The 13,440-nt window shown below is 39.1% G+C and overlaps 1 protein-coding gene across 1 annotated transcript; it reads left to right on the top strand.

Moving 5' to 3' along the window:
• Positions 1-2,196: 2,196 nt before the first annotated feature.
• LOC145111102 (uncharacterized) lies at positions 2,197-3,102 on the top strand. The gene has a single exon (XM_079047400.1). The coding sequence runs from the start codon at positions 2,197-2,199 to the stop codon at positions 3,100-3,102; it is 906 nt and encodes a 301-aa protein (XP_078903526.1).
• Positions 3,103-13,440: the final 10,338 nt, after the last annotated feature.

The raw sequence follows: 13,440 nt of genomic DNA, 5'->3' as shown, positions 1-13,440 counted from the left end.
ATCTTATCATTGCTTGTATATTTTTATTCATGAGTTTAAATGTGTTTGTGGTGATTAGTTGGCTAATTTCTTGATTAAGTAAAGGATCTTCAAATTAGCAAGAAACAAGTGATTCTTGTGTTAGTTTTACTTCACACAATCATAAAAACATTTTCTCCAACATGGTAGTGGAAGCTTTCGACTCCTCTTGGATTTGGTGACTTGTTGGTTCTTAATGCTAGTTGACTTTCACTAATTACATGCTTATTGGAGTTAGTGACTTTGACTAAGGAAATTGTTATGAGCTTCTCTAACCATTTCAACAACTAAGAAAAGTCTTGCTAATCTCAAGCTCCTTGGATTACTATAGCTAAAGTAAGGGTTTAAATCAAGTATTGCACCATTGGATTCTAATGATATGTTCATCAAAAGTCAAAGTGAGGAAACCTTAAGTCAACCATCTTTCTCTTTTTGATTTCACATCAAATTCTTATTTTTGCGAAATTGTTCATTTAAGTTCTAGTTTAATCCTAGTTTTAATTTAAGTATTTCAAAAAGGTCAAAACCCCCATTTTTATTTTATTGTCATTTTACAAGCACTTTTGCAAAGAGATTTTCCATAGAGTTATAAATTGAACCTATCTCCGTGGATCGACCCCTTTACCACTATACACTATTTTAGTGTAAAAGATTTAGGGTTATTTATTTTTGTTGGCCTCGACAACCACCAAATTTTGGTGCCGTTGCCGGGGATTGGTTTATTTTTAATCAATTTGTTTCTCTATGCCCAGATCTCAACGTACAGGTGCTTTGATTTATAATCCGAAAATTGAAAAAGAAGCAAGACATTTGGTGAAGGAAAAGAGAATAGAACGTTGTCAAACTTCAAATCCTCACGGGGATCCGGAGGTTTAAACCGCTTCATCAAGTGACACGGAACCCGATTCTAGTCCCGACCCTCGCCAAGAAATTCCCGAAACACCACCTCTACAACAAAATCCACCCATTATTGAACCAATCGCAATGGCGGACGGAGGAGAAGCTCCCGAAAGAACTTTGAGGCAAATGATGGAAACCGATGTTACACAAACTCCAACCGGTATCAATTACCCGGTTTTGGAAGGAGGTTCGGAATTGAAGTCAAGTCTAGTCCATCACCTTCCAACTTTTCATGGATTAGAGAATGAAGACCCGCATAAACACTTGAAGATGTTCCACATTATTTGCACTAGTATGAAGCCACAAGGGTCAACCGATGACCAAATCAAGCTAAGGGCATTCCCCTTTTCATTGGCCGATAGAGCAAAGGATTGGTTATTCTATCTTCCCCTGGGGTCAATCAACTCATGGACCGATATGGCAAGAGCTTTTCTTGACAAGTTCTATCCCGCTTCAAGTGTCTCAAGTCTTAGAAATGAGATTTGTGGAATCTACCAAGGTCAAAACGAGACTTTTCATGATTATTGGGAGAGGTTCAACAACTTGTGCTATAGTTGCCCACAACACCAAATTCCGGAATAACTCCTCATTCAACACTTCTATGAGGGATTGTTGCCAATGGAAAGAAGACTAGTTGATGCCTCAAGCGGTGGTGATGTCTTTAGTAAAACTCCACAACAAACAAGACAACTCTTCAACACCATAGCCGCAAACTCCCAACATTTTGGCCCGCGCCAAGATATGAAGAAAGAGACATAACACATAGTCAATGAAGTGGGAACATCAAACCTAGAGTCTCAAATCAAAGATCTAACCTCCGTTGTCCAAAAGCTAGCCATGGGACAAACTCCACAAGTGATGGTTTGTGGAATATGTGCAACAATGGGACATCCTACGGATATGTGTCCTATTCTTCAAGAAGATGCGGAACATGTAAATGCCACGGGAGAGTTCCAAAATTACCACAACAAGCCATCCGGTTACCAAAATGCTTACAATTCAAGTTGGAAGCCAAATCCCAACATGAGCTACAACCCAAGACCATTACCTCAAAATGCATTGGTTAGACCTTCCTATCCACCACCACAACCTCATTACCAACATCCACAACCACACTATCAAACTAAACCGCATCCTCCACATCATCATTAACAACCTCCTAAATCCCAACCAAGTAGCTCCAGAATGTCTCTTGAAGACATTGTCAAATCCTTAGCCACTAGTACCCAACAATTCCAAAAAGAGACAAGAACTAGTATCTCCAACCTTGAAGCACAAATGGGAGATATAGTTACATCTATAAGCAAGTTGGATTCCCGTGGCAAACTCCCTTCTCAAACCGAAAAGAACCTAAATGTTAATGTGGTGACCTTGAGAAGTGGTAAACAAACCGGAGAAAGTAGTTCGAAGAAGAAGTCAATGGAAGAGGAGGAAGAAATAGAGGTCACTCCCATTGAGGATCCCATTGTTAAGAGCGCTACACAAGCCGGAGTCCCAACGAAGACTACCCCTCTAGCGACACCAATAGCCACTCAACCGCCATTCCCCTCCCGACTTGCAACTTCGAAAAAGAACATGGAGGAGAAAGAGATTTTGGACACCTTTCGAAAGGTGGAAGTAAACATCCCTCTACTTGATGCAATCAAGCAAATCCCTAGGTATGCAAAGTTTTTGAAAGAACTTTGTACCAACAAGAGGAAGTTGAAGGGAAATGAAAAAATTTCCATGAATGAAAACGCATCCGCGGTTTTACAAAGGAAACTTCCACCCAAATGCAAAGATCCGGGAATGTTTACGGTTCCCTGCAAGATTGGGGATGTAACTTTTAGTAGTGTCATGCTTGATCTTGGTTCTTATATTAATGTCATGCCCTATTCGGTGTATGGATCTTTGAATGTTGGGCCCTTAAGTGAAACCGGTGTCATAATCTCTCTTGCGGATAAATCAAGTGTCTTTCCTAGAGGTGTTTTGGAAGATGTATTAGTGCAAGTGAATCAATTGGTTTTTCCGGCAGATTTCTATGTGATTGATCTAGATGATCAAGTGTCCTCCAAATCGGCTCTAATCTTACTTGGGAGACCATTTTTGAAGACGGCTAGGACGAAGATCGATGTGTATGCGGGAAGTTTGACAATGGAGTTTGATGGTGAAACAATAAGCTTTAATATTTATGATGCCATGTGATATCCTAGTGATGTTTCATCTTTGTACTTTGTCGATGTTGTTGAGCCAATAGCCCAAGAATGGTTCGAGTTGTCCAATGGTGATGTGTTGGAAATGATCTTAAGCAAGGGGTTTGATTGTGGGAAGCTAGCCGAGCAATTAAAGCTTTATTCTTTGGATTCGAAGATTGAGAGGTTGGTCAATACTTTAGAGATGAAGAAATCCACAAGATTAGATGTCAAGCAAATTGAGTTGCCTCCAACCCATACAAAGTTTCCACCATCCCTTATTCAACCACCGGATTTGGAATTGAATGTCCTACCTCAACACTTGAAGTATGCTTACTTGGGCAAGAATGAGACTCTTCCGGTTATCATTTCGACTCATCTAACCGAATTTGAAGAAGAGCAACTCCTCAAGGTGTTGAAGGAACACAAGGAAGCCATGGGTTGGATAATCGCGGATATCAAGGGATTGAGCCCCTCCACTTGTATGCACAAGATCTTGATGGAGGATGAATGCAAGCCAAGCCGGGACACAGAAAGAAGGTTGAAACCGCCTATGATGGAAGTTGTGAAGAAAGAGATATTGAAGCTTCTTGATGTGGGGATGATCTATCCAATCTCGGATAGTAAGTGGGTGAGCCCGGTGCAAGTCGTTCCAAAGAAGACGGGAATCACGGTAGTCGAGAACAACAAAGGTATGATGGTCCCCACCCGCGTGCAAAACGGGTGGAGAGTATGTATTGACTACCGCAAACTCAATGCAAGCACAAGAAAAGATCATTTTCCATTACCTTTCATCGACCAAATGTTAGAAAGGTTGGTCGGGAAATCTCACTATTGTTGTCTCGACGGGTACTCCGGTTTTCACCAAATACCGGTGGCGCCGGAAGACCAAGAAAAGACAACATTTACATGTCCATTTGGAACTTTCGCATACCGGAGAATGCCATTTGGATTATGTAATGCTCCGGCCACTTTCCAACGTTGTATGGTTAGTATCTTTTCGGAATATGTTGAAAATATAATTGAAGTTTTCATGGACGATTTTACGGTATATGGCAACTCCTTTCAAGAGTGTTTGACCAATCTCACCAAAATTTTGAAAAGATGCATTGAAACAAATTTGGTTTTAAACTTTGAAAAATGCCATTTTATGGTGAGTCAAAGTCTTATTTTGGGTCACATTGTGTCAAAGAAAGGAATTGAGGTAGATAAGGCCAAGATTGATGTTATTCAAAGCTTACCTTACCCGACTTGTGTTCGGGAAGTTCGTTCCTTTTTGGGCCATGCAGGTTTCTACCGACGATTCATCAAGGACTTTTCAAAGATAACAAGACCAATGTGCCAACTATTGAAAAAGGAGGTCGATTTCGAGTTCAATGAGGCGTGCAAAGAAGCTTTCGACAAGCTCAAGGAATTGCTTACATCTGCCCCCATCATACAAGCACCAAATTGGGATCTCCATTTCGAGATCATGTGTGATGCAAGCAATTATGCTATTGGCGCCATTTTGGGTCAAAAGAATGGAAGAGCCTCCCATGTGATCTATTATGCATCAAGGACACTAGACAATGCTCAAAGCAACTACACTACCACAGAGAAGGAGTTGTTGGCCATTGTGTTCTCTTTGGAGAAGTTTAGGCAATACCTACTTGGTACCAAAGTCATATTGTATTCGGATCATGCGGCTCTCAAGTACTTGATGACAAAGAAAGATGCAAAGCCAAGACTCATCCGGTGGATCTTATTGTTACAAGACTTTGACTTGGAGATTCGGGACAAGAGTGGATGCGAGAACCTTGTTGCCGACCACCTAAGCCGGATCACTTCAAATGAAACTCCCATCCCGTTGCGGGACGAGTTTCCGGATGAGCATCTCTTTTCCCTTATTCAATCTACTCTTTGGTATGCCGATATCACTAACTTTTTGGTCACAAAAAGGTATCCCGACACATTCTCACATGCTCAAAAAGACAAGCTCAAAAGTGATGCAAAATACTATGTGTGGGATGAACCTTATTTGTGGAAAGATTGTCCCGATCAAATCATTAGGCGATGTGTGCCCCAACAAGAACATCAATCTATTTTACAATTTTGTCATGAATTTGCTTGTGGGGGACACTTCGGACCTAACCGAACCTTGAGAAAGGTTCTTGAGTGTGCACTATTTTGGCCAACCATGTCACGCGATTGTTATCTGTTTTGTAAAAGCTGTGAACGGTGCCAAAGGACGGGAAACATTTCACAAAAAAATCAAATGCCACAAAATCCAATCCTTGTTTGTGAAATTTTTGACGTATGGGGATTGATTTCATGGGCCCATTTCCCGTTTCGTTTGGCAACGTTTACATCTTGCTCGCGGTTGACTATGTTTCTAAGTAGGTTGAGGCCAAAGCCACAGGATCAGATGATGCCAAAACAATTATCGACTTTTTAAAATCTAATGTCTTTGTGAGGTGTAACATCCGGATTCCCAGTTATATCATTTTAAGTATTTATTTTTGAGAATCATTGACCTACTCGACGAGTTGGCGCTATAACTCGCCGAGTAGAGTCGGGATGGCCACGTGGGTTTAACGATCTACTCGACGAGTCCGAATGTAGACTCGCCGAGTAGGCGCTGTGAGTTGAAACCCTAAATCCCCGAGTTTGGGGCCTATATAAGGATAAGTATAGCCTCATTTTCGGCTCTCCATCTGTCTCCTTTCACTGAGAGAAACCCTAATCGCCCCTTGAGCTATAGAGAGAGTTTTGAGCCATTATTTGAGATCTTTGGTGCATTTTGGTAGAGAGAAAGAGGATTCCCAAGCAAGGATTGTGAAGAAGTTGCTAGATCTGCTGCTTAGTCATCCAGGAGCTTCTATTCAAGGTATAAAGTTTGTACCTTTCTCTCTTGTATGGATAGATCTCATGGTTTTATAGTTAGGGCTCCATTTCCATCTTATTTTTGGGGACCTTGAAGGTTTTGAGCACCTTCATTGAAATAGACATCAGATCTGGACCTAGTGAGGTCCCTATAGTCGAAAGTCCCCTGCTTTATTCAACCATGATAGCCCTTTGAATGAGAGACTTCTTCTCAAGCTTGTTCTTGGCATTTTTAGCCTTTAGTGTTATGCATGAACGTAAAGCTCGAGGCTTTACATGATATTCAGGCCTTGAGAGCTTAGATCTAGGGTGTGAGAGAGTTTTCTGCCTGGAAATCACCTGAATACAAGTTGAGATCGAACGGAATCGCCGAGTTGATGAGCCGACTCGACGAGCCGGTTAGGGTTTTGTCCCGATGAACTGAGTCAGATGGTGAACTATCGAGTTAGGGGTTAGCTCGTCGAGTTGGAGCTTGCCGGGGTTTCCATGAATCGACTGGACTCGACGAGTCTCCCGAGTGCACTCGGCGAGTCTGGTCAAAGTTGGACCGTTGACTGGAGTTGACTTCTATTGACTTTAGAGCTTGGTAAAAATGAGTGAAAGAGGTCAGGGAAGGGTAGAATGGTCTTCTACCCACTTTTCAGAGATAAGAGTAGAATATTAATTAGAAATATTAATTGTGATAGGCGGAGGCTAGACCGAGGATTTCGGGCACGAGACTTTTACTAGCTATCTTACGAGGTGAGTCTTCTCACTATACTTTTCCTAGAGTGGTAATTATGTGTGACCAGAGGGTCTTATGTGCTTGCTTGAGTTATGCATGATTGTGTGATATGTATTGTATGCTATATTGTTTGTTGCTTAGACCGTACCGAAGGTTCCAACGAACTATGAGGCCAGAGGGTTCTCAATCAGACCGGACCGGAGGGTCCAATGAGCTAGACCGGACCAGAGGGTCCAACGAGCTACGGGACTGGAGGGTCCCGCTGAGACACATAGACCGAAGGGTCTTACTGAGTATAGCCTCGAGTGGTGAATTGTTGTATGTGGTATTTTGGGGAACTCACTAAGCATTCGTGCTTACCGTGTTATGTGTTATGTGTTTCAGGTACTTCCGAGGATCGCGGGAAGGCACCGACGTGATTGTACACACACTCTTGATATGGAACTATGATTGTGGATCCTGGATTGAATAATTGTATTGAAAACTTGTTGTTTGTTTTTGAGAATTTATGATGAGACATATGTTTATGAGTTTAAAATTGAAAATTTTGTTTTGCAAAATCGTGTCGTTACATGAGGTTTGGTGTGCCTAGGGTGTTGATCAGTGTTCGAGGGACGCATTTCTACAACAAGATGATGGAGGCTTTATTGAAGAAGTACAATGTGACCCATCGTGTCTTAACCGCCTACCACCCTCAAACGAATGGTCAAACGGAAGTTTCAAATCGTGAAGTGAAGAGTATTCTAGAGAAAACAGTGAATCCGATAAGGAAGGATTGGAGTTTGAGGCTTGATGATGCCTTATGGGCCTATCAGACCGCTTATAAGACCCTGATAGGAATGTCGCCCTTTAGGTTGGTTTTTGGAAAGCCATGTCATCTACCCGTCGAGTTAGAGCACCGTGCATTTCGGGCGGTCAAGCAGTGCAATTACGATATTGATGAGGCGGGAAGACATAGGAAGCTTCAACTCCGAGAGCTAGAAGAATTGAGAAATGACTCTTATGAAAACTCAAGGATTTATAAGGAGAAAACGAAGCTCTTCCACGACAAGTCCATCACCCGGAAGCATTTTGAACCGGGGCATAGGGTCTTACTTTACCATTCACGGTTGAAGTTATTTCCGGGCAAGCTAAGGTCAAGATGGGTTGGACCTTTTGTTGTGATAAAGACCTTTGACCATGGGGCGGTGGAAGTTCAAAGTGAAAAGACGGGACAAATTTTCAAAGTCAATGGGCACCGTTTGAAGCCATTCTATGAAGGTTTCAACGCTAATGCTCTTGAAATCATCCATTTGGATGTCCCGATGTGTTGAAGCAAGCAAGGAAGACATCTCGCCAAAGACGTTAAAGAAGGGTATTTTTGGAAAGCTATGCTTTCATCCTTTTCCAAATCCAAATAAATCATTTTAATAAGCATTTTCGGGATTTTGAAAATAAAATTTTGAAAGGTTTCACCCTTCATTCCCCGTTTTATTCCAATTTTGTCGAAAATTTTGGAACCGGGCCTTACGGGGATCTTTTTGAGCTAAAAATCAAGTTTTTAGAAAAATCAAAATTTTGACCCACAGTGAAAGAACCCCTTTCTATACTTTCATATTTCTGAAAGACCCAAACTTTCATACCTGACAATATAGTTACTCCAAAACATGCAACATGCATATTTATAAAATAGTATTTTACATTGAATAAGTGATTACAAAGGATTGGATACAAACCGACTATGTTTTAAGATTTTACATAACTACCCAGGATATTGTAAATCTATACAAACCTAAACCAAAAATACAAAAATAATATTACAACTATTCTAAGTCTTCCAGCTATACTGGGTGCTTATTGCCTGCATTATGTTAAAACATTGGGAGGGGTAAGCGATAACGCTTAGTGAGTTCAATAATAGATACAATATAACGTTATGCCATACATATATACCAATATGGCAGAAGCAAATAGGAGCAAGGAACAACAAAGGCATAATGTGATAAGCTTTCCCTAACAATTATTGATTTGATTCAAAGATATACAATCATTGAGACATAACAATTTCCATACTTGATATACATCAATAACGCTTTGGCCCAAATGGCACAGAAGACATACAACTTCGGATTAACATTTTGGTAGATTTCAAGTTTTCACGCCCTGTCTAACCATCTGCCAATGCCATAGAATAGAGTCATTCACTTACTGGGGGACATGCTCTACATGGCCAGAGGCTACATACCAGTACCACTGTGAATCTGAGTTCTTAAACTGATCACATGGTCAAAGGTATAGCTTTGCTATCATAAATAGCAGAAATAAAAATAACACGGGAAAATACTCAGGAATATCATTCTACCGAAGCCAAAGTGATGCCTATGTCATACACTTCATGGTCAACGGTTCATACCAATACCTAAGTGATGCCTATGTCATACACTTCAAGTCAGAGGTACAGCCTTGCTATAAAAATAGTGGATACAACAACTCGAGATGATAACATGGAAAAGCACATAGCACATATAACACATAACATACAATTGTTTCTACATATTAAACTCACCGTGAATTAACCGGTGGTCAAAATAATAATTTGGGCAGTACTTTGGCTCTAAATATGACTTTCGTTTAGACTTCGTCGGAAAATTTTGACCTTATTTTTATATTATTATTTTTAACAGACCGGGACTGGTAAATCCGTTAAAAATTCATAACTTCTTCATCCGACGTCCGTTTTCGTCAGATTTTTTACCGTTGTATTGCTAATGACGAGACCTTCGATTCTCGTTTAGGTTGTGTCGGCTAAAAATCACTCGATCTAAAATTCGAGTTTTTAGCTGTCTACTGCTAAGCTAAAACTTAGAAAAATCATAACTTCCTCATACGAAGTCAGATTTTGGCGTTCTTTTTATCGAACTTCTCGGTTTAACGAATACTACGACTTTCATTTAGATATCTAAGGCTAAAAAGTAGTTTATCAAAAACTCACTTTTTACGTCATTCGACACCGTGCCGGTTTTATCCCGGATCTTCGATTGGTCATAACTTCTTCGTTATAACTCGGATTTCGACGAGGTTTTCGCCTACATGTTTCTAACGAGATTATCTACAACTTTCAATAATAAAATTGTACTTATTTCAAATTTTATATTTTTGCTAAATTTCACTATTTGGCTTTTAATTGGAATCTCATAAGACTTCCAACATTTAATGAGTGATTCTAAACATAGTTTATTTCATTTCTAGTAAAAACTATCTGTTAGAACTCAACACTCAATTTCACATAATATTTCATAATATTATTAACTTTTCAAATTACATAACACGATTTCAAAACGTGTATGTTACAATTACCTCCTCCTTTTGAGGATTTCGTCCCCGAAATCACAACGATTTGGACAAATGAGGATATTTCGCTCTTATCTCATTCTTATTTTCCCTAAGTATAAATTTATTATCCCGTTTCACCTTGGATAATGGAACCGTTTCATCATACATGCTCAAGCATTTACGTAGATATCTTACATGAAATACATCATGAATACCTGCCAAATCTTCAGGCAATTTCCAAGCGATATGCTTGTTGACTAATTCTCTATATAATTTTGAAAAGTCCAACAAATCTAGGACTCAATCTCCTTTTCTTCTCAAATTTCATAATACCTTTCCACGGGGTTACCTTCAGTATACCCCACTTGGAATTCTATGGATCGTCTCCTCCATTTCTACACAGGTCTTTTCTCGATCCTGGGCTACTTTCATTCTTTCTCGTATAATTTGAATCTTATCAGTGGTGTCTTGAATCATTTCAGGACCACCAAGGATTTTCTGTCCTACATTATGCCAACATAATGGTGTTCACATTTACTACCGAACTCTAAGACACATGCACGAAGCATATCTTCTACTGTTTGGATTGTTCTCTCCGTCTAACCATCGGTCTGGGGATGATAAGCTGTGTTGGGAGCAACTCGAGATCCCAATTCACTTTTCATACTCGCCCAAAAGTGAGAAGTGAAGCGAGTATCACGATCGGAAATAATCTTTAGTGGCACACCATGTCTCGCCATAATTTCGTCTAAGTAAACTTGTGCATATTTCTTCATTAGAACTGTTATACGTATGGCGAGAAAATATGCACTCTTAATCAGTCGGTCGATAATTATCCAAAGGTTATCATTCACAGTTTTCTTCTCCTCTTTCGAGGTATTAACTGTATAAGCCGGATAAGTAGAATATCCCTTCGATATAAATTTACGAGTTTTTAAGAAAGAAATTTATTATTTTCACCGTAGACATAAATAGAATCCCTCCTTTAGATAGGGATGCATATCATCTCTTCGTAGCACAAGAGATCTGCGTAGTTCTTTGACAATCGATTCATGTCGAGAATAATATCAAAGTTGAGAAAGAAGATAGGAATTAGGTTAGCAGGAAGATTATAACTTTCAATTCCTATGACACTATCTCTATAGACTTTATCAGCAAGTAATGATATATTTCCTATGTTATTTATATGAAATGATTGGACAATTGCGTAACAAGCAATTTGAAAAGAATGTGCGAAGTTATAAGGCACGAAAGAATCTGAGGCATCACAATCAAATAAGATGTGAGCAGATCTAAAGTTTACGAGAAAATTACTAGTCACAACATTCGAGTCCTAACTTACTTCCTCTGTGGTAATCTAAAATGTACGATTTTTAACTTTTGGTTTGCCAAACTATTGTCAAACTCTTCAAACTTATTAATTACTAGCGGTGCTCCATCCTGCACCCGCTCATCATTCTCTATTGGGCCTTCGATCCTAATCCTTGAGTTAAAACTCAATTCTCATTGCAGACTCCTGCTTCTTCTTGGTTTATAGACTAAACCCAAGATAAGGTCTTTACTTTTGCTATAACAGCAACTCGAATGGTTTTATTCTAATGACATTTGTATTTATAACACACAAGATACATAACGAACCAAACTCTTGTATTAGAATTAGATCGAATAAATCAAGCTGATGTAATAAAGAAAATGAAAAGAGTTTGATCAACACGTGGATGCTTTGGAAAAAAAAAGAATAGCACCACGTATCTCTAATTCGTGCTTTCGTACATATACATCTTTTAGCTTTTGGCACCTCCTCCTTTTTAGTTGGAGTACTCTTTGATTGTTGAATGGAAACTTAACTCCCCGCCATTTAACTAGTAAGAGTAGGGTGGAAACATTTCTTGTGGCTAGTAACACCACATAGCAAGTCACATCTCTGGCTAATGATCGCTCAATTCTTTAATGAAGATTGTTATATTTCTATCGACTACCTCGACCATTTACTTCTTCAATATTCCTACTGAAGTTTTGTCACTATATAAGACATGGTTCTCTAAACCAATCAACTCCTTTCGTGGATTTATACTAATCGGACTCGATTCTTTATGACATTAAGATTTGAACGATAATTATCTTCTTAGTCATTACTGAAACGAAGGTAACGACACACATGAATAAAACGGAATCATTTACTAGCTTCTTGGTAACCTTGTGACTTTGCCTGATCCAAGTGTGAGTCCTGTGCTTCCAGTAGTATAGGCCTCTACTACTATTCACACCTACTCATACTCGTCCCAAGTATTGTCTCGCAGTTCCCAAGTCACCATTCAAAACTTTTCACAAAGCAAATTTTCACACCTAAGTGCGTTCAAACAAGTACATACAACAATTTCTCCTAGACTCAACTAGGGTTTTCGCGTTTCTATCAAACATATATTGGATTACCTATACTCGCCCTCTAGGATTCTTCTCATGCATATACTCGATCTAGAATATTCTAATATTTTTCCATAGGTCGATAGAAATTTTACTTCCATTTCTTCTTATAAATTCTTTCTCGGGTAGTGTCTACTCTGCAAGACATACTACACCTAAAATTTCCTCTAGCAGTGTAATGACAAATAGTTTCCAACTACTTACATCATCTTCTAACTCATGTAAACCATCATGCATATTTGTTGGTTTCATTATCCTTTCATGACATCGTCATTCCTGTATCTGAGTAAGTCTTCTTCTCATGGTTGTATCTTTTAAGTCTACTTCATAGGAGTCTATCCTAAGAAGTCTGCATTATAGCTGCATCTCAGCAAGCTCTATTAGCTTCAACTTGGTTCTCTGTCATTCTTAACTACAACATTTCTTCTCATACAATAATATGAGTGTATAACTTCTTCAACTAAGTACTCTACCTTACTCTAACAAGTAAGCCACTCAGCCTTTTCACAACCGAATAACCTATTTCACTATCCCAATCTTGTATGTTAAAGTCGGCTTAACACACAATGGAACTTCCATAGATGTGATAGAAGTCAATCATCACTCAGTATTTATCAAATGCTAAGTCTGAGCATCTTGTATAGGGTTACTACTTGAACTACATACTACATCACCAAGCTTTGGCCTAATAAGTCTAAAAACTTCATTAGCCTTTCCTTTGATCTTCATTTAATTCTTCTAAATCCTGGACTACATTAATTTCAATACTGTTGAAGTATTTATCACCACCCTTGGTTCTTCCGACTCTATAAACTATCACTGCTTTAATCTGGACAGCGGTTGAACAACTTCATCGGTTATGCCAAAACATTTATCTCATCCAAATGTATTTCAAACGCACATCTTTCTTGCAAATATGTTATTATATTATCTTACATATTTTAAATGCATAATACCACTTTATAGGTATTAATACACTATTTACGATTACACTTCATATTTATTATTTCACGATATCCTTCGATCGTT

This window comes from Lactuca virosa, chromosome 5 (assembly GCF_052849685.1).
Source record: "Lactuca virosa cultivar CGN04683 chromosome 5, Lactuca_virosa_CGN04683_v6, whole genome shotgun sequence".
Lineage (NCBI taxonomy): Eukaryota > Viridiplantae > Streptophyta > Magnoliopsida > Asterales > Asteraceae > Lactuca > Lactuca virosa.
The sequence above is the reverse complement of the archived record's forward strand: the minus strand, read 5'-3'. Positions and strand labels throughout refer to the sequence as shown.

What these genes read in the sequence shown, in the direction of transcription:
- LOC145111102 (XM_079047400.1), top strand. Translation starts at nt 2,197, where the DNA reads ATGGGAGATATAGTTACATCTATAAGCAAGTTGGATTCCCGTGGCAAA.